Source organism: Heliangelus exortis, chromosome 8 (genome assembly GCF_036169615.1).
Source record: "Heliangelus exortis chromosome 8, bHelExo1.hap1, whole genome shotgun sequence".
Classification (NCBI taxonomy): Eukaryota; Metazoa; Chordata; class Aves; order Apodiformes; family Trochilidae; genus Heliangelus; species Heliangelus exortis.
In genome coordinates this window covers 7,846,502-7,873,049 of record NC_092429.1, presented here as the reverse complement: position 1 = coordinate 7,873,049, position 26,548 = coordinate 7,846,502, and the positions used below count along the sequence as shown (strand labels likewise).

General features: G+C 45.3%; 1 protein-coding gene across 1 annotated transcript; it reads left to right on the top strand.

The window, feature by feature from the left end:
* Positions 1 to 1,384: 1,384 nt before the first annotated feature.
* SLC5A9 (solute carrier family 5 member 9) lies at positions 1,385 to 26,146 on the top strand. The gene is made up of 14 exons (XM_071750202.1): positions 1,385 to 1,579; positions 2,672 to 2,743; positions 5,515 to 5,619; positions 7,734 to 7,898; positions 10,412 to 10,517; positions 11,067 to 11,147; positions 11,903 to 12,108; positions 12,903 to 13,038; positions 13,953 to 14,060; positions 14,252 to 14,402; positions 15,577 to 15,745; positions 16,304 to 16,519; positions 22,726 to 22,873; positions 25,231 to 26,146. The coding sequence occupies exons 1-14, from the start codon at positions 1,451 to 1,453 to the stop codon at positions 25,437 to 25,439; spliced, it is 2,001 nt and encodes a 666-aa protein (XP_071606303.1). The 5' UTR covers positions 1,385 to 1,450; the 3' UTR covers positions 25,440 to 26,146.
* Positions 26,147 to 26,548: the final 402 nt, after the last annotated feature.

The following is a 26,548-nucleotide window of genomic DNA, read 5'->3' as shown; positions in this document are numbered from 1 at the left end:
CTATAAACCAATGCCATTCTAGTATTCCAAATGGATTGTGATAGCTCACAGCTGCTGGGAATGACTTGTGAGATGTATTTAACTTTCCAGGGTGCAGCTTTCAAGTATTTGTAAGTATTGTGGCTGGTTCGGTGCCTTGGGAACAGGGGGTGAGGGCTGGGATGGGCAAAGAAGTTGGGTTGGACTTGCCATGGGGAGCAGAATTCTTCATTTTGGAAGACTGGAGATACTGGTTCTGTTTGCTTCTTGGGCAGGAATTTGATGCATTTCAAGATTAGGCAACTGTCTTTTTGCTTTCAGGTGCTGTGGGGTTAATAAATGGGAAAAGTGTGTGGGTGAGTATAAACCAGCTCTGTGCAGGGAGAGCTGCCTGCTAACACCAGGGGATTTAGACTTCCAGATATCTGATTTCTGGTAACTGTACTTCAACTTGTTAAATCATTTGAGTCTTGAAAAGCCTCTTGTGGAAAATGAGTCTATGGGGAGACAGCACTCCCAGAAAACCTCAGCATGGGGAGCAGGGCTGGAAGGGACCTTGCTTTGGCAGTGCAATTAGTGAGCAAGTAGGTAATAGAAAACAAGAAAACACTGGTAGAAAGGGGGTAAAATAAAATGAGAGAGAGGTTTTGTTGCCTGTCTTGAAACCAGTAAGAATTAAAACTCACCTAGGTTTAAAATATCCCACCTGATATGGGATGAGGGACCAGGGATGGCAGAGGGTGGGGGAGATAGGAGATGGTTCTGCTTTGAGGACCAGGAGATTACCTGAAGGAGGCTTGGGACCTACAGCCAGCACTGTAATCACTCTGCAAACCTGGTAGGAGCCAAGGAGTCCCAACCCTATGTGTTCCCTTTCTTTTAGCATCCAGCTAGAGCCTTTCATGGCTTCTTTTTTGACAGCTCCCAGGGTAAATCCCTGTCAGGGTGGCAGCCCCAAATTAAACCTCTCCCAAGAACATCAGTTGAAGCCCCTGCCTTTGCCTGCTAGCTCAACCCCCTGCCCTGTCTTCTTCTCCCCATCTGCACCAGTAAGAAAGACCAGCTCCCCTCTATGGCAGCTCTTCTCAGGAGAAACATTCCCCTGTAGGATGCTGTGGAGAGAGTGATGTGAAAATGGGGGGTAGTAAGGCAGTCTGACACCTACCCATTTGCCATCCCAGTGGCTGTCATCAGTGGATAAATGGGAAGGGAATGGGGCTGCTGGCACAAGGACACAGGAGCAACTGGGAGGGGTGTTCACACCACAGAGCTATGGAAAGGTCCTCACCAATGAACCATGGAGCCCAAACTTCTGCTGGGACTTGCTGGGAAGCATTAGCCACAGTCCTGCCCACCTCCAGCTCCTTGCTCACACCTTGTCTACCCTGTTAATTATTACAGGGGAAGCAATGAAGGCAAACGTGCACCAAAGTCCAGTGTGAGAGAGAAAATCACCAGTTTGCTTGCAGCCATGATCCTGCCAACTCCAGCCACCACGGAGCTGCCCGTGCTGCCAAGGGACACGACAGCAGTCTTTGGGGTGGCAGATATCATCGTTGTGGTTTTGTACTTTGCTTTTGTCCTCTTCGTCGGGATATGGGTGAGTCCCTGAGGTGATGGGGTTTAGGTCTGCCTGAGTCTTTGATCTTCCCTGAACCCTCAGGGTTACAAAGGTATTTTGTCTGCAAAAGGCATCCTCTGCACACACTATTATCCGTGGCCTGTTTTCTGGGTTTGTGGACTTGTTCTGGGGGTGATGTCTGTTTCCTATGCTGCAAAGTATTCTTAACCCAAGGTGTGGGCAGGCAGGGGATAAGGGCAAAGCTTTCCAAAGTTGGACTACCAGAAACTTGCACAAAGAGAGACAGAAGCAATGGGTGAAGCCTGGCACACATGTGGCAGACACACAAAGCAATTTTTGGAACTGTAGATCAGGTATTCAGGTTTCTCCTGGTCTGATGGTAGTGCTGCTGACCCAGTTGGGTGCTGCTACATGCATTCTGCAGCAAACCATTTTATTATGGTGCCTGACTGCAAACAGCAGTTGCTGCAAACAGCAAGCACAGTCAGGCTCAGGCACGTCAGAGGGTCTTGCTGGCCTATGGACATCCTCCTGCTCTTGAAATCCCTTCAGTTCTTGTGCAGTTCCCAGGTGGGGCTGTGTGATGTGGCCATACAGGTGTGAGACTGCTGGAAACCTTGAATCCACCACAATAGGAGGAAGCAGAGCATTGCTGGCTATCCTGGAGTACACCTGTATGTCATGGAAAAATGCAGTCCCTGACAGCATCTTATGGAATGATTCTTATCCCTGTGCCCTTATTTAACTCTGAGGCCTTTGATAGGGGTGCTGGACAGTGAGGAGGAAAATGCTTCCTCTTAATGGGTATCGTCATCATGAGCTGGGCAGCCTTTCTAGAACATGTAAACACATATCTTCACATGACTGAGAGCATCCACACCCTTAGATTTATCAAAATCAGATCTCTTTAGCACAGGCCCTCCTTCAGCCTGTGTCTGAGCCATGCACTGTGCTGAGCTCAGTTCACCTCAGTGACATCCGTGAGAGTAGGACTAGGATAGTGCAAGAAATGACTGATGGGTTGTTTCAGAGCTATTGGGATGGGCTTTGCATCTGACTCCAGAGTGGGGGAATGAAGGAAAAACTTTTTTTTTTTCCTTTTGCTTCCAGTCTTCCATACGCTCCAGCCGGGGGACTGTTGGAGGCTACTTCCTGGCGGGACGATCCATGACGTGGTGGCCTGTGAGTGAAATGAATCCCTCTGTTTCTCCTGTTTCAAAAGCAATTCCAGATATAAGAAGGTCTAGTGAGGGTACCCAGTGCATATACATTTTGGCTGTAGCACTGAGCTGAAGGGGGATACATCAGGAATCATCCCATGCAGCTTTGTTAATGGGTTACAGCATGGAGCTGCTGGCCCGAAAGGATAGTTCAGCATCTTCAGGTTTTTTCAATTCTCAATTTCTCTGTTAAAACAATAAAAATGTTCACATTGATGGAAGTGAGGGGGTGCTGACTGCCTAACTGGGTTTGAAACTCTTTGGCCCCAACTCACCAAAGATACTATTGTCCCAAAGCCAAGAGAGCATTAAGTAATCTAGGAATGTTCTCTTCAGTAAAAAAAGCATTTAGAGACTGAAGGAAAAAAAATAAATCCCAAAGCCCAGGATTTTCTGAGCCCTTGTTATTTAGAGCAAAGTTGAGATTATTGACTAACAATGTAAGGTTATAAACTTCAAACCACCAAAGTATAAATCTTCACTATGAAGGGAAAAAAGTCTATTGAAAGCACCTTTTCTTGGGAGTGAAAGGTACATATAAAGATAATCTAAAGTTTGAAAAGAATAAAACCAGCACAGGAATAAAGATCCTTCTCAGCCAATGCCAACAGAATGCACTTCTCAACCAAGACAATTTTTTTTTAGTTTGTTTGTTTTTCCCCTTTGGGTGTACATTGCCTATAAATTCACTAGGCTAGATTTTCAACCTTTTCCACATGCACCTTTCTAAAATCTCCTATTTCTTTTTCTTCTTTATACTTGTGTCTCAACCAAGTGACATGTAATGGAAAAGCCTAGTTTGACGGTTATCTCTAATTAGGAGAGGAAAAATTATAAGATACTACAGTGGAACATTAACCACTTCCCTCCCCTAACCTTTCTTAACCTCTCCTCCCCTAACCTCCCCTCCACTAAACTCCCCTTAATCTACCCTCCCCTTACCTCCCCTGACCTCCCCTCTCCTTCCTTTTCCTCCCCTTCCCTCCCCTTCCCTCTTATCCTCTAGCCTTTCCTCCCCTTCCCTTTCCTTCTCTTCCCTTCTCCCATTCCCTCCCCTTGTCTTTCCTCCTCTTCCCTTTTCTTTCCTTCCCTTCCTCCCTTTCTTCCTCTTCCCCTTCTTCCCCTTAAAAAAAAAAGGAAAAAAAGAGAAAAAAAAAGAAAAAAAGCAAAAAGAGGAAAAAAAAAAAAAAAAGGAAGGGGAAAAAAAAAGAAAAAGAAGAAGAAGAAGAAAAAAAGAAGAAAATAAAGTATTTCTTATTCCTTTTGACTCCAGCCACAAGTGGCCACAGAGTCTTTTGGGTCCAGGCTGGCTCTTGGATCTCTTGACTTACTCTTCTCAGTTCAAAGCAACCTCTAAAGCTGTTCACTTTTCAATTTTATTTGTCAGAGAGCTGGTTACACCTCTGCAGCACTCCTGCAGGCTCAGCTCCTTGTGGTCTTCACCTTGAGTACAACAGGCTTATGTATATTTTATTTACTTTTAAAGGGGTGACAGATTTCTGCCATATGTTAGGCAGCCTCAGATAAACCCTGATATTACAGTGCTGCTCCTCTGCTATGTGTCTTTGGTATTTCTGTGTCTGACACAGATCTCAGGGAAACTGTTTTCATCTTTTGAGAGCACCAGTTCCCATCTCAGTTGCAAATTCCTGTTGCAGCAGCCAGCTCTCTAATCAGGACTTTCCTTAGACAAAAAGGCAGAGCTGCTGGCAGGAATCAGTGTGGGTGTTGATGTCATATTAATGTTTTACTTTGTTCAAAGGTGAGGAAGAGAACAAATTCCATCATTCTTTATTTCACATTTTGTACTGCTATGGAGAGAAAATCTCCTTCTAGGTGAGGTGGGTAAAAGCAAACTTTCCCTGGAGACTTGGAGACAAAGGGCTAGACTTGTCCTTTGGGTATCTTCTTATTTGACCTTGAGAGAGATTTGGTGTTGGCATATGGAAAGGAGGTGAGGTTTTATGCCAAATAAAAGTAGTAATTAAGTCAGATAGTCTTTGCCCTGTTTAAAGTGCCTTGGAGCTTGCATTCATCCAATTAGTGTGTCGATGAGCCATGGTAGGGACAGCACAGTCAAAGTTAACCTGAGGCATTAGCATTTTCCAGCCTACTGCAGAGCTGAGGATTTTTGAACTTATGGGTAGACATTAACTATAAAAGATCTCCATGTTTCCAACATTGTCCTGTGCTGTGCTTTTGGAATCTTCTTCCTTGGGAGGAGCTCCAAGACAGGACTCCTGTCACCATGGCTGTGTAAACAATTTCATGGTCAGTGAAAAGCTTAAAGGGAGCTGTGCTCTCAGCAAGATCTGGAGAGGTAAAACAAGGAGCAGCAAGGTTGGAAAAGGCACAGTTTTGTCTGAGTAACATGGAGAAATCCATCACATTTCATGGGAACTGGGGCTGAAGTATCTGGGGCTGCCACCAGAGCTTCTTTGTCCCACTGTTGTCCCCATAACAGGCATGGAGAACCATTTCCAGAGTGAATCCCAATGCTGAGTTTATGATTTGCATTGGAGAGAGGACAGTGGAAGGGAGTAGACACACCCCCTTTAAGACACAAAAGAAGTTTTCTTTAAAAGGAGAAGAAAAAACAAGCTCTTCATTAGCACCCACCTTCCTACCTACAAGGAGATGAGGCCCTGGGGAAAGAGTCACAGGGGAGGAAATGCTTGGGCTGATATAGGAGTTCTTCAAGGTGATTTTGTGGGTTTTGTGCCTGTGTTTCAGATTGGAGCATCCCTGATGTCAAGCAACGTGGGCAGTGGATTATTCATTGGCCTGGCTGGGACTGGAGCTGCTGGGGGCCTTGCTGTTGGGGGCTTTGAGTGGAATGTAAGAGCCTCTTATATTGTCAACTAAGATGTCACTGCATCCAAAATCAGATGGTAACAGTACCAAGTTGCCAAGCCTCAGGAGAAAAGCCTCCAGACACTGAGACAGCATTAAAAACATGAGATCTTTATTTTAGTTTATCTGGAATCCACTAAAATTACTAGCTCTTTGACCTTCCCAGAAGCAAACAGCCATGTTTCTAAGCTTTAGTCTGCACTTGTCAAGATTAAAATATAAGGTGCTTTTATTTTTAAAATGCTGAATGATGAAATGGGTAATTGCAGGATTCTGGGTACAGATTTTGGAAAAAAAAAGGAGCATGTCCTCCTAAATTTAGTGTAAAGCCATGAGAGTCAGCAACACTGCGTTCACCTGTCAGCTGTTGAAATGTGGTATTTTTGGGGTGAAGATCTGGGTACAAAGGCAGCTCCCATCCTGCCCTCTGGAAGTGGTCTGGAAAACTGCTACTTTGTGGGTGATGTTAATGAAATGTCTCAGCCACGGTGATGAGGAGTGAGATCAGTGCCAGCCTCACAACAAACACCTCTCACCTAACCCTAAAACTCTTGTCTGTATCAGCAGAGACCACTAATACTACCAGATACTTGCCAAGCATAGACAGGGCCCACCAAAAGCTCTTCCCTGGGATACCTATTCAGTATTTTTTTTACCAAACCCTTAGAATCATCTTTAAGTATTTTGTGAGGGGGTTAGAGCTGGTGTTCAGCCTGGTGCATGTAGGACATACCAATATTGCTTTACTTAAAGTAAATCTATTCAAGTCATTTCAGAAGCACCTGAAGACAAGATTGTATGTCAAGGCAAATCTAACTTTATGAGTTTAGATTAATTTCTTTCAGATTGGAAAGGGACTTTAGATATGCCATTATTCTCTCCCTTCAGCATGGGACATCTCTCAGCTGCAGGGATCATATGAGCATCTTTTACCTGAGCCAATTTCTGCCACTGCAGGAGCCATTGCTGTTCTCCTCGATCATTCACAATCTCAGCTCCTGGGTCTCAGTTTCATTTCTGATAACTTAAATAAATGATCACAGTAAAATCTGGACTAATGTAAGGCATTTGGATGAAAGGTAATGGCCTGAGACTGCCAGGAGGTGACTGCTAACAATCCAGTGCCTTTTATTTATGTTTGAGATCTCCTGTTTGCACTTTTGCTGAGTTTCAGAGAAGAAATAGATTTCGGGAGACAATTTGCACCTTCCAAAAAAACCTTTACCTGTGGCAAAAGCAGCTGACCTGCCCCTTTACCTACCAGCAACAGAAGCACATATGCTTCAGTCTGCAAGGAGAACATCCTGGCGGAGTCTTGGTGTTGCTTATTTTTATTCTCCACAGGGACAGCCTGCTGCCTCAGACTCATCACTTGCTAATCAAGCAACAAACAGATGCTCCCATCTTTCTCTGAATCACTTAACTCTTCACTGCCTCAGCATCAGTGATTTCAAAGGCCATCTTCATCTTTCAGACACCCAGACCAACAGAATAAGCCAGCTAGCCCAAAAGACCATGAGATGGAACAGGATGACATGACAGAGACACAGGGCTTTGGAGAAAATCTTCAAAGCTTTTAGTTATATTATAATGATTCATAGAACAGAATCACAGAATGGCTAAAGTTAGAAGGGACCTTAAAGGTCATCTAGTTCAAACCAGACCAGGTTGCTCAAGGCCCCATCCAACCTGGCCTTGAACACTTCCAGGAGAGGGAGCAGCTTGGGCAACTTCCTTGGGCAACCCCTTCCAGTGTCTCACCACCCTCAAATTAAAGAATTTCTTCCCAATGTCTAACCTAGATCTCCCCTCTTCAAGTTTGAAACAATTTCCCCCAGTGCCCTCATAACACACACATGTAAAAAGCCCTACTCCAGCTTTCTTGTAAGAACCTTCACATATTGGCAGGTTTCTATAAGGTCAAATTCCTCCATTTGTCCTCCAGATCTGAGCAGGGAGAAAAACTCAGAGTGCTTTCCAAATATATTGCATGGCACTGTACCCTTCTGCTTTCTTAGTATGTTCACTGAAAGAGAGAAGGAGAAGGATGTTTCCACTTCTTGACTCATGTGCCTTTATTTTCTCTGTCTTCTTAACAGGCTACCTGGACACTTGTGGCTCTGGGCTGGATTTTTGTGCCTGTTTACATCGCAGCAGGAGTGGTGACCATGCCTGAGTACCTGCAGAAGAGATTTGGAGGGCAGAGGATACAAATCTACATGTCTATACTGTCCCTCATTCTCTATATATTCACCAGGATATCTGTATGTATCCAATTGAACACCATCTTTATGTCCAGGGCAGGGCTAGGGCATCCTAATACAATGCAGGGCTGCTCAGAAAGAACCCAGATATCCTTGGAAGGACCAGCTCAGCTACCAGAAACTGTAGGAGTGTGTCAGTGTGCTGCTTTGCTTAAGTAAATCCCTGCCTTTTGACTGATCAAGGCGACTTACCCTAAGAGAGGCCTCACTGAACAGCAATGCACAGAGAGAGCTTAACAGGGGTATGGCAGCTAATAACTAAACAGTATAAGCACCATAAATTATCAAATTATCTGCCTGCTTTTCCTCTTCTATCAGGTCAAAGGGGAACTGCAGCATTACCCCACCCGAGGATCTGGCTGGCTGCATTTTTGTAGATGGGAAATTCTCTTAAATTATCATAAATCTGCATTGTTCTGGTGATTATCTTGCTGCTGTTCTTATAGATGAATTTTCAGCTTTTGGTATGTTGTGGTTATTCTTCTCTCTTCTGTCACCTGTGTTTCATAAAAAGGATATGGTGAAAGGGAGGTAGGTTCCAGCTTTTAGAACCTAGATTGCTTTTAGAATTGTACCCTACTGGTAGCCAAAAAGCAGTGCAAGCTGCTGAGTATTTGCCTTCATTTAAATGCCATTAATAAAGAGGCAGAACTTAGGGATTTGCTAAGAGCATTACAGGATCTGCAAGTGTCAGTCCTTTGCCTCCAGCTGGTTGTTCCATGACCAGTACAAGTCAGTTTTAACCAGACTCTGCTGAAGTATTTAGATGCCAAATTGCTTTGGAGGACATTGATGGAAGAGGAGTCACCCATGTGCTTTCTGCAGCTGCCCTCAGAGTCCTTCCCCCAGGCTTATTATGCCCCAGGTCCTTGGAGGTTCATGAAGAACAGTTCCAGGCTGGGACTGTGGGATACAGTTCCTGCTTTAATTGCCAGCTCTTGGTCATGTCACCCGTTTCTGTCCCTACTGTCCCCAGGACTTTTGCTCTGTGAGGCTGAAGCATTGCCCAGGGTGATACCTTGCAAAGAGGCATTTGGAGCAGAACTGGTTACAGGGAGTAAATGAAAGCTCTCTCCTGCAGCAGCTCCACGGTGTGCACAATTACACAGACAAAGCACATGGTGAAAACAGACAAATCTTTCCAAATGACCTTCAGCAGAGCACTATTTGCCTGTCAGAGCAGGACCCTGGCCTCAGGCATTGCTGTTTCATCTCAGTGGTTTCTCCTCTGTGCAGCTAATTCAGGTGTGGCTGAGGGATGTGGCTGGTGGAGTTTCTGGGCAGGAGAGGTGCTTTCCATTAAGCAGTGATATGTTTGTGGAGAGCTCATTTAGCAGCTGGCTGGACAGAGGCAGGTGGTTACAAGAAGAATTTTTCCTCTCTGTACTTTTTGCCCAAACATAGGTTAGCAACTAGGGCATTGTGGAGTCTTCCCTGGTTACAGAGAAAAGCAGAGATCTCAATAAGCAATGCTGTCAAAGGATTGATCTGGCATGGCTATGGAGGGGTTTTTTTTCCCTGCTGGGAAGTCAAAGCCCCAGAGGTTCCTGTGGTGTTCTGGCAGGGGCTGTCCTGGTTCAGGGTTGCAGAAGTCAGAAGTTGCACTGGCTATTTGCTTGTTTCAGGCAGAAATCTTGCCCCATCCCTTCTGTCTCTTTTGGCAAATGTTGTCACTTATTTCTCACCCCACAACAGATTTGCAGGTATCCTTCAAATTGATTTCCCAGCATGTACACCTCCCACAACCCCTTCTACGATGTAATCTGTGTAATTCTAGGTTTCATCCAGTTTCTGGTTTCACTCCCTCTGCCAGTAGGTCCAAACAAAACCAAGCAGATTGGGGTTTCTGTATTTTATTGAGGTCCTCAGGAGGTAAAACCTGTTTTTCAGGAGTCATCCTCCTATGCTGAACTGCATGAATAGAAAAGCAAGCTGCTGACCTTTTCAGACAAATAAATCATGGCACAAAACATTAGAGGTCTTTCAAGCAGGAGTGTCTCTTGGCCATGAGGCCACTGAGATGTAGTCTTGGGAAGAACCTTGTTCTTTGCTATTTTCCTCCCATTCCCTCTCTGTCTGCCTGTGGATACAGCCTCCTGTTCCCCACAGATGTCTCCACAGTCAGCAAAAGGAGGGAGTTTCCACCATCACCTATCTGTGCCAGCGAGGATTACATGCCCTGAAGGCTGCCTGTGAGGGCTTTAATTTTATGAGTTTTTAGTCCCTTGGTGTAGGACCTTGATTTTCACCCTGCTGCCTCAGCTCCCAGATGCTGAGAGCTCTGACCTGAAAGAAAGTTGTGGGTTTTTTTTCTTAAACCAAGATCAAGAAGGTTCACAGCTGACAGCCTCATACTCTCTCCTACTTTTCCACTTCACCTTCGTGGTGTCCTCCCTCGTCAAAGCTCTCAACTGCAGAGGGCTGTTGGCTGCTTTATTAGATTTCACTTGCACAAAGCACTACTAATGCCATACTGCCCTTGTTTTGTTTTCTTTTTTTTTTTTTCATTCCAGACAGACATTTTTTCTGGAGCGTTGTTCATCCAAATCTCTTTGGGCTGGAACCTCTACTTGTCCACTGTGGTCTTGCTAGCAGTGACTGCTGTCTACACCATAGCTGGTAAAGAGCTCATTTTAAAAGAAATAGTGTAAACTGGAGCCTAGGATAAAAGCTTCCCCTTTCCTACACAGCAAAAGGTATTCAGGTCCTGGCCTGAGGGAGAAATATCCTTTGTTTCTTATAGCACCTGCCCTGTTATATTCCCCTCTTGGGGGAACTTCCCTCCTGGCCCAAGTGACACTGATATGAGGGGACATCACTGTTTTCTAGAGAATTTTCTTATATTAAAAAAGGCCTCCATCTCCTTCTATGCAGATAGCTGCCCATATTTTCTTCTTTTTTTCTCTTTTGTAACATTGTCATCTTTAGATATTAAGTTCTGATCTGCCTCCAAGTCCCCTCATAAATGTAGACAACCCCTTCAAGCCATTCCTTATGGGAAGGCTTTTGACAGCTACAGGGTTCTAGGGACCAGCTCAGTGCCAACTTCTCCCAGTGGGTCTGTCCTGAAATCACAGGCCTGGGGCCAAGGGAAACCTTTCTCTAGGTGAGGTATTTGTTTCACTGTACATGGTGATGTGCTCTGCTTGTCTTTGGTTCTCCTGACAGGTGGTTTAACTGCTGTGATATACACAGATGCACTACAGACCCTGATCATGGTGCTGGGAGCTTTGATCCTCATGTTCATAGGTAAGGGGAGCCTGCAGTGGCATCAAACACTACTATAACAATCCTGAAACCTTAGCAAGTACCTCACCTTTTCATGTATGGTGGAGAATTAAGTTTTAACCACTTTCAAAATGATGCCAGCACAAATCTCTTTCATCAAGGCATCAGACTTGTTTCCTCCTTTTCACTAACTGTATGGAGGTGAGGTTCTGCATATCTTCACCTTACCGATTTGGGTTTACCTGCAGCTGCCAAAAAACTTGCAGCACTGCATCCCCAGAGCCAAACTCAGCTCTCACTGTGCTCATGTAAACTCAGAGTAATTCTGCTGACTTTGCCTGTTGACTTTGGAAGTTACTGTGCATTCATCTGGGCATAACTGAGCATTATAAAAACATAAAAAAAGCAACAAGGAACTGACCATCATCAGTCTTTGCTTTAAGCCTTCTTGGTAAACAGAAATATAGATATACCTTGTTTCATGTCATACTTTCCTGCTCCAGTTCTTGTATGAGCAAAGACCAGGTACTGAGGACATTGTGAGGATTAGGATCATAGAGATTTTCCTGCATTGATCCTCTTCCAGGGTACACTGTTAAAACCACAAGGGCTGTGGGCAAAATCCAATTGACTCCTGTAAAAACCTTGACTGCCAAAAGCAAGGGTGGAATGAAAAGAAAGGAGATGAGAGAAAGATAGGAGAAAAGTAATCATGAGATAAAGAAAGAGATTTGTAGGCTGCATCAGACCTTAAATCACTGGCATTTTCTTTTTAGGATTTGAAAAAGTTGGATGGTATGAAGGACTTCAGGAGAAATACAGCACAGCAATACCAAAGATCACAGTCCCAAACACAACCTGTCACCTCCCACGTGCGGATGCTTTTCATATGTTCAGGGATCCAATCACAGGAGATATTCCTTGGCCTGGCCTTATATTTGGCCTCACTGTGCTGGCTCTTTGGAGTTGGTGCACTGACCAGGTAAAGGAGGTATTTCCATCTCCAGTCAAACCATCCCACTATGAGTTCCAGTCTACTCCTCACTGTGTGGGTTTGTGAGCTGAAACACAACTGTTCCACTGTGCAGAAGCTACTGCTCTAGACTCCTTCTATCTTCTCAGCACACTGTGATTTTTGTGCACTTCTTAGTGCAGAAAAAGCAGGTTATTTTCTTCCATCTTTATCCCATTGTGGGCTGGTGAGTACTCTGGTTCTTCATGCAGTTAGCATGACAAAGATAGGAAAATGTGGGTCTGGAGCTGGCTCTGCAGCGACCTGGTATAGACCTCCAGACATGCCATTCATATTCCCAGAGGTCTCATGTTTCTTAGTTCTTTCCAAGCAACAGACACAAAAAACTGTATTTTTTTTTTCTCAAGACACAGTGCTTTTGGTCTTTAAGATGGAATAATTGTGAAAAAACACCTCTGAACTTTTACCAGAACACTCACAGATCTGCTTCATCCCTTGTCTCTTGCTGCTGTACAGCTGCTGTCTCCAGTCCTCAAGGTGGCTTCATTTCAGTCAAGGGCAAAATGATTCCTGTAAAGGAAATTTCCACACTGCCCTCTCCTCTAGCCTGTGCACTGAGCTCTGAGCAGTGGCAGCAGGCTGCAGTCATCTGAGATGGGAAAGTTGCCATTGGCATGTGAAACACCCTGGGATCCTGCTGGATGAAAGTCATCCATGAGAGTGAAAGACAGAGAGAGGATGGATCCTGCTCTCACTGGAGTGTTTCTCTTTTACTCACTGCTCTCTTTCTGCACTGATTGCAGGTGATAGTCCAGAGGTCTCTCTCTGCCAAGAATCTCTCCCATGCCAAAGGTGGATCCGTGGTGGGAGGGTATCTGAAAATCTTGCCTATGTTTTTCATCGTCATGCCAGGAATGATCAGCAGAGCTCTTTACCCAGGTCAGTTTCCTGTGGTTTTTCCCACAGGACTTTCTATCTGCCCTGACCACAAATTCCACACAGGTCCTTCAGCCCTTGACACCTCAAAAACTGCAGTCAAACTCAGACAGATTCCTTGTCAAACACTGGTGTTCCTGTACCCTTCCTTCACCTCCAGAGCTTCCACAGTGCAGATGTCACTGGGAGTATCCATATGGGACATATTTTGCCTTGGGGTCATATAGCTCCATGCTGTGGCCATTGCATGCATCTGTCTATCTCAAGGAAACCAGTGAGATGGAATACATGGAGCACTCAGGTCATCCTTTAGATCCCATGGGTTACTTTCTTTAGGTACTTGGTGAGATTCTTAAATGTCTGCCACATTAACAGATTCATGCAATTCCTGGTGGATTATGGCAAACAGTCCTCCTTTGGGAAACAGCAAGGGTTTCCCCCCTGTGGTTTTCCAAGGAGCTCTCCTTGCTTGTTTCTCCAGAGCTTGCCAATTCCCAGGAAGAATACCCCTGTTAGGAGGACCACTCCTGGAGGAAGATGTGTCTCAAGTGCCTCTCTCCCATATTTCCTCAAATAGGAGTAACACACCTGCAAGATGTTTGGTAACCCAGCTGACAGGTTCATGGAAACAGTCCAGTTCTCAGGAATGACAAGTCATCAAGGATTAGAATTAAGCAACATCCAGGAGAGTTTTATCTGTACCCTGAACAGAATTGCAAAATGTCATCCTGAAGTTTCACCTTTATTTTATGATGTAAAATGTTCTTCAGCTCCACTTGTTCTAGCTGTATTCCACCTGCACTTCTGAATTTATATGAAAGCACACAGGGCATCAAGATTTGTTCCCCTGGATTAAACAAGCTACGGCTCACTGAAGTTTTTACGCTGACTTCTTGTTATTTTCCTTTCCTCTGCAGATGAAGTGGGCTGTGTAGACCCTGACATCTGTACAAGGGTCTGTGGAGTTGCAGTGGGTTGTTCCAACATTGCCTACCCCAAATTGGTGATAGAAGTCATGCCTGATGGTGAGAAACCTTTACCTTTGTTGAGGTGGGCTTGAGCCATGCTCTGCACGGGGGGTCCGACAGCCTTTACCCACCCTAGGGATGGGGGAATCTTACTCACCAAACATTCCCACGAAAAAACAGTGCTGAGAGGCCAAAGGTCTAGTCTAGTCCTGATTTTCCTTCCCTTTTTTTTTTTTTTGCTCTCCCAGGGCTCCGGGGTTTGATGATTGCTGTGATGATGGCAGCTTTGATGAGTTCTCTCACCTCCATTTTCAACAGCAGCAGCACTCTCTTCGTTATAGACATCTGGCAGCGGATCCGCAGAAAGGCTTCGGAGCAGGAGCTGATGATTGTGAGCAGGTCCTTACATTTCTTTATGTCTTGTTGCTCTCATCATCTGTTTGGAGTGCAGCATTTACATTCTTCAGTCTGGTCTCGCTGAGAAAAATCTGGTGCCTAAAATATAAACCAGGAATAGACAGCCTGGGAAAGAGCATTACATTTTCCAGCTTCATCTCAGCTGGAGCTGGTCAAAGAGAAATGCAGAGCATGCCACTGGGCTAGGGAGATCATTGCCCCTCTCTTCTCTAAACTTATCATAAATAGTGCCTGTTTATCATAAATGTAACTTTTAGAAAAGCCAGTGGTGCTCGGGAGTCATTGTCACCAGAGGTCTTTCAGAACATGTTATTTTTGCATCAGATAGGAGCAATACATTGCAATTCCTCCTTTTTTCTTTTTTTTTTTTTTTTTCCTCCAGGAAAAGGTGTGAAGAGCTGGGCCTCCCAGCCCTCTGTCTCTGATAAGTTATAATGCCCTTTGCAAGTGAGCTTTGGTATTGCGTTGTATCAGGGGCAAATAAAGGTCTTCTGGCAGCAAAATTTAGACTGCAGTCATATGTTTGTGATGATTTTCCTCTTCAGTCATGAGAACTAAGTTCCTAAATTTTGTTGTGGGGTGGGTGAAAGCTGCAGGCAACCTCATCCCCCACCACTGTAGAGTAGTGAGAGGGAAAGCACCTCCTGTTCAGCAATGTCAAAGAAACTCTATAACATATATTGTGTAGATGAAAGTGGGTTATGATATGCAACTGACACCCCGGAAACAATAAGTAGCAAATTAATTAAAAAAATGGCAAAGGCACAAGGGGGAGCATGTTATCTACTTCGAAAGGTGACAAAAAGATTGCTTCCACAAGCCTCCATCTCCCTCTCTCTGTCCATCCAAGGGTTAGTCCTCTGATACAGCTCAGGTGCCCTTGTTGATCTCTTGTGCCCCTTGACTGGCAAGTCCTAGTTCAGCTGGCTCTGGAATCTGTGAAGTTAGCCTAGGAACTGGTGGAACTGACTTTCTAGAGAAGAACAATTTGCCCTTTTCCTGTATACACAAAGAAAGGTTCTTCTTGAGAGTGATCTGTGGGTTTTTTTGGTTTTGTTTTTGGAGGAAGTTCTGAGAGCCATCGGAAGTGTGTTTTGCATTTTCAGGTAGACTCTGACACCTGTAGTGCTAATATAATTTTATCCTCATTTTCCAGAGTCTTCATCCTCATCCTTGTAGTCATCAGTATTCTTTGGATCCCGATTGTTCAATCAGCCAACAGTGGGAAGCTCTTTGACTACATGCAGTCCATAACCAGCTACCTGTCCCCACCCATCACAGCCCTCTTTGTCTTGGCAGTCTTCTGCAAGAGGATCAATGAGCCGGTAAGGGGAGTGTCTGCAGCTGATGGATACACATTTGATTAGATAAAATCAAGAAATAGCTCTCCTCTCACTACCTGTCTTTCAAAACTCTCTAAACTTACAGCCAGTCCAGCTGAATTGTAGCAACTGGACAGCTTTTCCCTGGAAGGCATTAGTGGATCTTAGCCCAGTCTCTGCTGTTGGTGTGTTTTCTCCTAAGCAGCCACTGCCAGTGGTACATCTTGGCAGTCTCATTTGAAAGCATGAAAGGCAAAGGTGTTCTGCACTTTAGGGATGATGTGTCAAAGTCTAGTTGGAGGCATGTTGCTAGGAAGAGGTTCTTGGATTGTCTGCATTAACTGTTCCATATTCCAGGGCAGAAGCAGAAAATGAGAGTTTTTAACTGACAACATCCTCCTTTGCTGCATGTCAGTGTGAGTTTCCATCAAGCATAAAAGTTCTTAATTGTAGAAAGAAAAGGAAGGGAGAGAAGAGGAGAGGTAAGGAGAGGAAAGGGAAAGAAAACATTAAGCAAAGTTAACATGCAGTGACCTTTTCCTTATGCTTGCCTTTTCTCAGGGTGCTTTCTGGGGCCTCATGGTTGGGCTGGCTCTGGGTCTCATTCGGATGAGCATGGAGTTTATTTATAGTGCCCCAACTTGTGGTGAGGAGGACAGAAGACCAGCTGTGCTAAAGGACTTGCACTACCTCTACTTTGCCCTTATCCTCTGTATCATCTCTGCCGTTGTCATTGTCCTCATCAGTCTCTGCACCCCACCGATCCCTGAAGAAAAGGTAAGTGACTTGCAGGGCCACCCTTATCTCAGAGCCCCAGTTTGGGATCCAAAAGCCTCTGAAATCTGTTCTTTTCTTTTCCTCCCATGGTTAAGAAACGGTGTGTAATGAATATGCTGCACAGATGCTCTTGCTCCTCAGCTTTCTGTTCCCCAGGTCACACAGTGTTAATGCTTCCTGAGGCACTGAGTGCTTCAAATTGAGTGTGAGTTCCCATGCTGTGCCTGGAGCTGGGCAGACACCACAGCCCATCCTAACTGGAATAGATAGAAAAGAAGGGGAAGGAGATGAAATCATATTATGGAGCACTGCTGAGGAGGAATTAAATATATCTAATTGTAGCATCTACCCTGTTTCAGCAGAGCCAGCATCAATCTTGCAGGCAAATAAGATTAATACGTTTTGCAACATGGGCATTTAGGAAAATAACATTTTGTCCCAATGTGATCTGAATTACATTTAATAACCTTGAGTCAGACACAACTTTTTCATTTACTTACACATTCAAATGGTGCAGAGTTGAGTTGGGAGGCTTTGTGTAATGAATCCTCATAGCAACTCTTCTCACTCCCAAGTTTTAAAGCAGCTGTCAATATGAAAAACCTGCCATCTACCTCCAAACAAAGGTTACTGGATAGATTTAAGACTTATGTTTTCCCTGTCTAACTGCATGAGGAAATGAGAGTGATGCCATCATAGCATTTTATATCTGTTGCTTCATCATAACTTCTAAAGCATTAACCAGTTCCATCAATGTTTGATTGAAGGTTTGTGGTGGGAAAGATACCCAGCTCCTAAAGATTACATGAAAGCAGGTGCTCAGATACAGAGAGGGAGGGAAAGAGAGAGGCTGTCTTCATGTCTGCTTTGAGATAAAGTCTCAGCTTTTATTAGCTATCAGAGGATCCACATGGGAGTGAGAAATACTGGCAAGGAGGCAACATTAGTTCTGCTGCTTACGTTGTTCACTACTGCTCAGGGGTGGCCAGATGGTTGCCAGCAATTAATTACTGTGGTTTAATGAGTTCCCACTCATCATCTGACCTGTGATAGCTAAACATGTGCAGTGCTCCCTGCCCACAGCAACAGCAAGATAAGATGCATTAGCATAGTGCTGGCAAATAGTGAACATGGTACCAGGAGTTCAAGAAATGGAGAAACTGGCTACAGGACTTACAGGCTTTTTAGTCTGATCTCAGAAGTTTAAAAACATTTAGAGAGTGTTTTAAGGGGCTTCAGGATGAAGACCTACTATAGTGGCATCAGGGAAAGAAAGGTTATGTTCATAAGAGATTCCTTACAGGAGATTTTCAGTAGAAATAGGTGACTTTGTAAATGTGGGACTTAAGGGACTTTATTTGACATATTCTTCAGAAAGCCAGTGCTCAGAAAAGGTAGATTCAGCCTGAAAGCAGTCCAGGGAGGAAAGACACTGGGATGGCCAGGGAGGAGAGGATTTTGTCTGAAACACCTGTGTGCAGTTATCTCAGACGGACAAAAGGACAAGGGATGGCAGGTGCCCCCCAGGTAGATTTTCAGAGCCAGGGAGGGAGGAGAGCTTAGCAAGGGCATGAGCATACATAAACTGGGATTTTCTGGGGAAGTTTTCTAACGAGGTTTGTTCAGGAGACATTTTTGGTAGGTTATGGACCCCACATACTGCTGAGCTCAGTGCTTGACATCTGCATAAGAGACTCTATTAAAGAAAATTAATAATCAATATTGTCTGTGGTAGCGAGAGGCTGGACACACAGACCCAAATCAATCATCTAATGATGGTAATGACCACCCATGTCCCATGTGCTCTCCCACCCTCACTATTTTCCCACCACAAAGAAAATGAGATGGGTTTCCAGGCAATTCATGCCAGTACAAGGTAGCTAATTCCTTCTTCCCAAAGCTCAGCAGGAATGGGAGAGTCTGCCCTTGTTGGATTTTAGTCTGATTTCCATTCAGTTTCTGCTGGTTGTCTCTAATTCCAGCAGTGAAGGTCTGACAGTGTTCTCAGAGCTAAAATGAAGGCCTGGCTTTGAAGATGAGGAAGGTGCCATCATCACTTGGTTGGTGCCTCTGTGGTGTGGGGGTGCCTCTGCCCCCTTCGAGTGGGCAGCAATGAACCCAATATTTTTCATTTTCCTTCTGTCAGCCTCACCTCAACTTCTTCCCTAGAGATGAGCACAGGTGGAGGTTTGGACCATCACTCCTGGTAGCAAGGTTTCTCAGAGCATCCTGCAAGCAGGGTTTGTCTCCTCATCTCTCATTATCTGTGGCTGTGCTGGAATGACTCAAGGACAGAAGGATTTTTGGAAGGAAAGGCAGGAGGTAGAAATCAGGATGGATGTGTCTGGCTCCAACCCTCTGGGTAGACACTACCACCTGAACTTGCTGTTTGGCCATCAGGCACCTCAAAATTGCTGGGTTTTTCCCTGTGAATGTCCCCATGAGAGTGGATGAGAGGGGGAGGCTGGTAGAAAGTGTCTGAAGATCTCTGAAGCTCTGGTGCTTCCCAGCCCCATGTGTTGGCTCATTCACTTTGTGAGGTCTTTTCCCTATAGAAATTCCATGGTTCTGCTGTTCTGCCCTTATCTGTGCAGCTCTTTGAGATGCCATGGTGACAGGCACAGTGGAAGAGGTAGGGATTACACTGGTTACTTTGTGAAGCAAAAGCAAAAGAAAAACAAGCCACCAAAGAAAAAGCCAAGGAAATACAGTGATAGATCATATTCCAGCAGATGTAAATCAGCATAACTCCACTGTCTTCAAAGACCAGGAGCAGCTGTTGAACACAGTTATGCTGCTTTACACCAGCTGAGGATCTACACTGGACAACTTTAAATATGGATTCTCAATGTTTTTCAGATAGTGAGTGAGCAAAAAGGATAAAAAAAAAGATTTGTATTTGATGTTACAGTGGCACAGCTAATGTGCCTGGCTTTAAATGAATTATAATCCAAAAACTGCAAGCTGTAGCATTTTCTCCTGCTGTTTTGGATACTCTCCCATCCCTGTGGTGATTGATGCTGTGCTGGAAAACAAGTATGCAAGGAATTTGTTTGATATGCTCCAGAGTTCATATGTCTTCATTGTAGGTAGTCCATATTGTGTCACGCTGTCCTTGAAAACCCTGCAAAAGAGCTTACAATTAAATTTAAGACTGTGAAGCTGAAACACAACTGTCAGGTGCCAGATGGCAGTTTGGAACAGAAGGAGTTATTCTAGTTTACAAACAACAGAAGAAAAACTTTGCTGAGTTCCAGTAAAACTCCCTTGCCCAAGGAGAACGTGAGGGTGAAAAGGGAGAGGAGCAAAAGTGCTACAGAAGCAGCCACCTCCCGAGGGCTCAGGGCTCAGCCAGGCAGGCTGATAGCTTGGCAGCTTCACTTGATGTGCTCTGGGGTTGTTTTCCCTGTGTCCTGAGGTCTTGCTGCAGCAGCTCCTTTAGGTGTGTGCCCTAGGAGGAGCACCGAGCCCATTTGGACTCTCCTGAACCCACACTCTGCCCTCCTGAGGTGCTGCAGCTGAACTCCCACAGCATCATTTTGTGCCACTGACAGCAGTGACTGCTCAGCTCTTCAGGGAACCCTTCACTCAGCATGGAGCAAACTGAGGAGACACACAAAGCTCCCCAGCAGGGCCCATCCATGGCTCTACAGTGGGGAGCAGAGCCACAAGACTCCCTGGGACTCAGGCAGCACGTCCAAGGTCCAGTTATGGTATCACAGCTTCCCTGGCAGCAGGGAATACACACTCCTTGGTTGTGTATTTGCCTCCCACATCCCCATCCTTTCATGAGGCCGAGCCAGGGGAATGCAGTCACCTCTGGGGTGGCCTCCATGGTCACAGGGTTCTGCCCATCTGCCCCAGAATGTGTCCTTCTTGTGATGGCAAAGAAGTGGGATCTCAAGGATTTCCCTCAAGGAATTCCAGCAGCCAAAATCCACCACAGAGGAGGATGAAGCAGGGGTGTGGGTGTGATGCTTGGCTAAGGAGCTCTTTGGGATAGCAGCTGGCTTTGTTTGGCCATGGACAAAGCAAGATCCTGGGTCAGTGGAATGAGAGGTGATGAGGTTACCTGTGTCCATGTTGTTTTCCATTGGGAATTGTTCCCATCTGAGCTCCCAGGTAAACTCCAGCCCTGGGAGATTTTACAGCAATGTGCAGAGACAGTCATCCAGTGACACATGGGAAGAGGAGAGAAAGGAAAAAAAAAAAAAAAAGCACTGGAAATTCTTTACTACCCTGAAACTTTGCTATGTCCCAGTGACATTTCTGAAGAGATTAAAAAAAAAAAAAAAAAAGGAAAAAAAGGGGAAAAAAAATCCTTGAGAAAGATGAGGATCATCAAATCAAAGCAATTTAGCACATCGTGACAAGAAAGATTAGCCCTGCCCAATGCTCATCTTGGTTGAAAATGATTTAAATAAAGCTATAAATCTTCTGGAAATTATGCAACATTTTGTGTCAGCTGGAAGCTCCTGCCTAGATCTGTGTGGGTAAAAATTCAAAAATTAAACACAGGTTACTTTGTAAGTGACCCATTTGAGACTTTCATTTCCATACAGGCAGAGGAGGGAGGCAGCTGCTTGTCAGGCAAGTTTGTGACTTTGTCTGACCTGTTCTTACCTCTTACAGCTTTGCTGCCCTGGTCCCATCCAAGAGGCTGGAGCAGGGGGGCAGCTGCCTTGGAATGGGATTGATGAGCAGGGACCTTGCTGCCTGGCTCAGCCAGAGCACGCTGAGGTTAGGAAGTGTCAGTGCCACCAAGCTGCTTGCTGTGCCATGGTCAGCCAAAAAAGCAGCAGGCTTGGCTTAAATTCAAAGAGCTGAGCTGCTGGGCATGGTTAACCCCACCCCACAGCTGCAAAAGTGACCACGGTGAAGTTGGCAAGATTTATGCCTCCTCTGTGCTCCTTGTGTCCCAGGGAGGAGAAGCCTTTCATACTCTAGCCTAGGATAAGAGGTTCAGACCTCCTGCTTTTCTAAAGCAGAGGAGACTGCAGCCACAGAAGCCTCTCCAGGACTGACGCCCTTCCATGGCTTCCCAAGGGTCTTTCACTGAAGGACTGCAGAGAGTTAATTTCCTTTATTGGCTCTCTAGGGAAAAATAAAGCTAAAAAAAAAAAAAAAAACAACAACAACAAAAAAAGCCAAACCAACAAAAAAAAAAAAAAAAAAAAAAAAAAAAAAAAAAAAAAAAAAAAAGAGAGAGAGAGAAAAGGCATTTAGACTGGCAAGTCTTCTGGTGTGTGCACAGAGCTCATTTTTCTCTACTTGTAACCAGACCTGTTGGTCTGAGGTATAGTGAAATCCTCCCTGTGAACTGTGACTTGGTCCTCACTCTCATGGCTCTGTCTGCCCACAGAGTTCCACAGCTGGAACACTCACTTGCAGGTGCAGAGCAAAGCCATGATTCTGCTGCTTTTCCCACCAAGACCCCTGAGTTAAGCTCATTTGGAAGTGAAGGTTGCTGCTTTGATGTGAGCTTGTCTCAGCTGTGAGGTTTCATATTCATATTTTGGTTTTCTTTTCCTATAGAGCACCAACTGAGACTAGACAGGAGATACTCCAGTCCCTCCTCAAGCCCCAGGAAAGGAGCTGCTCAAATACCAGTGTTCCCAGGGCCATAAATCTGGGTCATGCCCCTCTGTCCATATTTCTGTATGCCAGAACCCAAATGACCTCTCTTATCTGACTGAACAATTGCTGTCTGTGATTGATTTTATCCAGAGAGGGTTATCTTGGCTTTTTTTTTTTAATTTTACTTTTATTTTTTAATTGTTTAGTTTCAGTTGACTTTAGTGTCCTTCTCCTTGTTGCAAGGCTGCCATTCTGGACACAGATCATCTTTGCTTCATGTCAGTCAAGTGAGCACAGCAAACAGCAACCTGCTTCTTCAATGTCTGCTCAAAAAGTTACTCCTGGTAGAGATAATGATGGAACAGCCTAATTTAAAAAGCGGAAGGAAAGAAACCAGATTAATTCACACTTTTTCTCAGCTTTTCAGCTCTCACTGGGTAGTATCAGCTTTCTTTTCTAGGGTGTGGGCTCCTGTACAGAAGAAAGGTGAGATAAAGTGGGGGAACGACCATCACCCCAAAACAGGCATCTCAGCATCTTGGATCTTCCCCCTGGACAAGGGATATGACTGGTGTCCCAGTTGAGCACTGACAGTCAATAACCTGTTTGTTCCCTGTCCCACCCTGCAGCTGGCTTGCCTGACCTGGTGGACAAGACACAGAAAAGCAGCTGCCATTGACCTGAAAACTTTCAAGAATGAAGCAGCACAGATTGATTCAGCCAACGGGGAGAGGGACTTGGTTGAAAGTGCAGATCCAGGCAGCAGGGAGGAGCCAGGTAGGGTGGCTGTCTGTGAACATGAACACTCATGCAAAAGAGATTTAAAGCTCCTGAGAAGCCATCTGTTGCTCTCACTGGAGTTGGACCTTCTCTGCACAAGTGTACCAGTTGTTATAAAGAAGTGGCAAATGAAATGGTCACAGTTCCTGGTGTTTCTAACATATCTTCTACCATTCACTCTGAATTGCTTGGAAGAGCTGCCATTCCATAAAAACAACCAACCAACAAACCAACCAACCAAAAAAACAAAAAAAAGAAAAACAAACAAAAAAGAAAACCCATTATTCAGTAAAATATTTTTCCTCCTCCTCTCTAGAACAAGTTACTCATGCATGCAAACTGCCCCAGTTCTGCTCTGGATGGTTAGTGGTGGGCTGGACTCCTTAGGTGGGAGTCACTAGCCACTTGGCAACACCCCTGGGAGCATGGAGATCTCTGCTGCTGGGATACTGCTCCTTACCCCATCAACAGTGGGGCTTCATGCTATGACTCTGCAGCTATTTGTCTCACCAAGATGCTCCTGATGAGCTCCATGGCATTACTGGAGGCATAATCACAGCAACATAATCGAGCACAGATCCTGTGAGGAGAGGCTGAGGGAGCTGGGGGTGTTCAGCCTGGAGAAGAGGAGGCTCAGGGGAGACCTCATCACTCTCTACAACTCCCTGAAAGGAGGTTGGAGCCAGGGGGGGGGTTGGTCTCTTTTCCCAGGCAACCCTCAGCAAGACAAGAGGGCACAAGAGGTCTTAAGTTGTGCCAGGGGAGGTTTAGGTTGGATATTAGAAAGAATTTCTTTACTGAGAGGGTGATCAGACATTGGAATGGGCTGCCCAGGGAAGTGGTGGATTCTCCATCCCTGGAGATATTTAAAAAGAGCCTGGATGTGGCACTCAGTGCCATGGGCTGGGAACTGCAGCGGGAGTGGATCAAGGGTTGGACTTGATGATCTCTGAGGTCCCTTCCAACCCAGCCAATTCTATGATTCTATAACCACCAGCACTGTCAAAGTCATGGCTGGCTCTGTAATTTGAACTTTCTGCATGTAAAAGTGGGATCCCACCCTGTCCTCATCGTTGCCAGGAGATTAACCCCTTCTGTATGTGCTAGAGATGCCTCCTCCTCACCCCTGTGTGGGCTCTGCTGGCCAAACACCCAGTGATGCTGTAGGATATTGTATCAAACCAGCATCATTATCTGAAGGGACCAGCAGGCACTTTGTGGCTGTCCAAGGGTAAATCCACAAGCTTCAGTTTTCTCATTTACATTATGCTGATATTATCTTTCATCCTCCCTTAGGCTCTAAGCCATGGTTAAAACTCAAACCCAAATGGCTCAAAGAGCTGTCAAGGGCATTTAAAAAGACAGAAGGCAAAGAGTCAAATGTAAAAGAGTTGTCAGGAGAGAGAAGAGTAGCAGGAGATGCTACATAGGCAAGTTCTTTTCAGAGTGGGCACAGGTTTATTCTGCAAATCCATTAAAAAATGTGCAGCTTTCTGGTTTTAATCTTAGACTCCCAAGGTTACAGAGTAGAAAACCTCAGAGGAAGCCACATACACAAGATTTCTTCACTCCTTCCTTTTCCTCATCAGTCCAAAGGATGCTGAAGTCAATTACAGCCAAGCTAAACAACTAAAGAAATATCTACTTTTTTTATTTTTTTTCCCCCACAAGAGTAAGTTTGGGTTTAAATTGAATTGCAGTGATTCAGCATATTTATTTTTATCAACTGCTTGTTCACTTAACTAGCTCAGATTTTTATAAACAAAAGTCTTGGTATTTTGGTAATTAGTAATTAAGGGAAAGGAAATGTGAAACACAGCAGTTGACAGTTTAATGAGGGGGTTTTTTTTGGGAGGGGATGGTATTTTTTTTTTTTTTTTTTTGGGTAACACCTTTTTTAAGGCCTTATTACATTCTGCATTTCAAAAAGCTATATTTGAAAAGAACAGCCAGTGAAATACAGAGACCACAGGGCTGACAATTAAAACACAAGCTTCACCCAGCATGTCACATGTAATGAATAAGCCAGGATATCTCTAAATGGACCCTCATGCTGTCAGGAATTTGGGAAAGTGGATGGAAGCTTGGTCAAGGAGCAGGGGGAGGAGGTCTGTTAATTAACTAATGAACGACCAATATTGCAATCAAGCAACTGTAATCAAGCTGTGCTGTACATGCTGGCAGCAGAGCTTTCCCTTCCCATCTCCCATCATCATCATCACCCTGCATCTCCCATCCAAGATGCATCTCAAGCCCCCCTCCAGGTTGGCCCATGCCCCTCCACACCACTGGAAGGACAGAGAGAAGAGTCCTGGCTAGACTATAACACCTCTTTTTTGATCTGTCTCTTGCAGCAGCCAAGATTCCCTGCTGGAAAATGCTGTACTTTTGGTTCTGTGGTCTGTCCACTACTCCTGCTCCCACCCTTTCCCAGGAGGAGAAAGCTGCCCTGGAGCAGAGACTGACCAGCATCGAGGAAAAGCCCCTGTGGAAGACTGTTTGTGATGTTAATGCTGTTGTCCTGCTGACTGTGAATGTCTTTCTGTGGGCATATTTCAGCTGAGGTGGGGTCAGGCAGCATGTGGCTTTGGTTTGTCTCAAGACAGAGGTGTTGGGTGACAGACACCCTGGTGATGGTCCCCAGGGAGGGACCTTGGCATGGCTCTTCCCTAGAGGCACTGCTTGCTGACAATGACTGTGGGGCTGGGGTTCTCCATAGATAATGAATGTATGGCCAAGACTCAAAAAAGTTCTCATCCAGGAGGCAGGGGACATGTGGGATGGCACATGGGTGAAGTCAGAGGACCTGGGGTCAATTTTTAAGGTGCAGAGCCAAATTCAGAGAGGATCAAATCCTTTGAAAAGTTTGAGGCATGGCGGGGTCCTCACTCCCCTGCCTCCCCAGCTCAGGGCTGCTTTGCACCACTGCTCTTAGGGGAAGAACTAATGGTTTAGACTGGTGTGGGGAAAGAGATTTTACCTGCAGGTTGTATTTTTTATATGGCCAAAATTCAGACAGAGTTAGACTGGATTAGCTCACCACTACCACCCTGGGCTCCCACAGCCCCCCCAGGACCTGTGTTGGACCCCCCCAGTTGGTATCAGCAAGCAGGGACAGGAATTTCCCTGCCCTCCCTTCAGCCCCCTGGACCCTGCCCATGGTGCCATCTGACGTTGGATCCTACAAGAACTTGATCTCATTTGCTCATCAGGCCAATCCTGCCCCTTAACAGCATTACCAGCAATAAAGGTGCCTCAGTGACAAAGCCAGTTCTGACTTGGGGTTCTTGTGGCTGCATCTCCTGCACGGACACACAAAGCTCTCCCTGGGACCACAGTCACCTGGGAAGTGGTAGGGAAAAGAAATTCCCCTCCTTGGCTGACCCCGAGGCTGGACCTTGCCTTCCTCAGCCAATTCCCAACCCCTCTGACCCACCTTGGCATCATCACGAGCAAATTCCTGGGATCTGGAAGAGTTCTGAGGAGTGAGATGGGGAAATGCAGGTGGGGAAGCTTGGGTGAGGAGAGGCTCATCTGATGGCAGCTCCTGGCGAGGCTTTCCCAAGGAGCAGCTTTTCATCACCCCAGGAGCACTCTGCAGCCTCACTTCTCACAGCCTGTGATGAATTGCAGTATCCTAACAAGAACACATCACTTTCAGAGCTGTAACCA

Bases quoted from the DNA above. Each gene is read 5' to 3' on its own strand.
- SLC5A9 (XM_071750202.1), top strand. From the start codon at position 1,451: ATGATCCTGCCAACTCCAGCCACCACGGAGCTGCCCGTGCTGCCAAGG. The intron at 5,620-7,733 runs GTAAGAGCCTCT...TCTTCTTAACAG, and splicing joins TTGGGGGCTTTGAGTGGAAT to GCTACCTGGACACTTGTGGC. The intron at 10,518-11,066 runs GTAAAGAGCTCA...TTCTCCTGACAG, and splicing joins TGCTGTCTACACCATAGCTG to GTGGTTTAACTGCTGTGATA.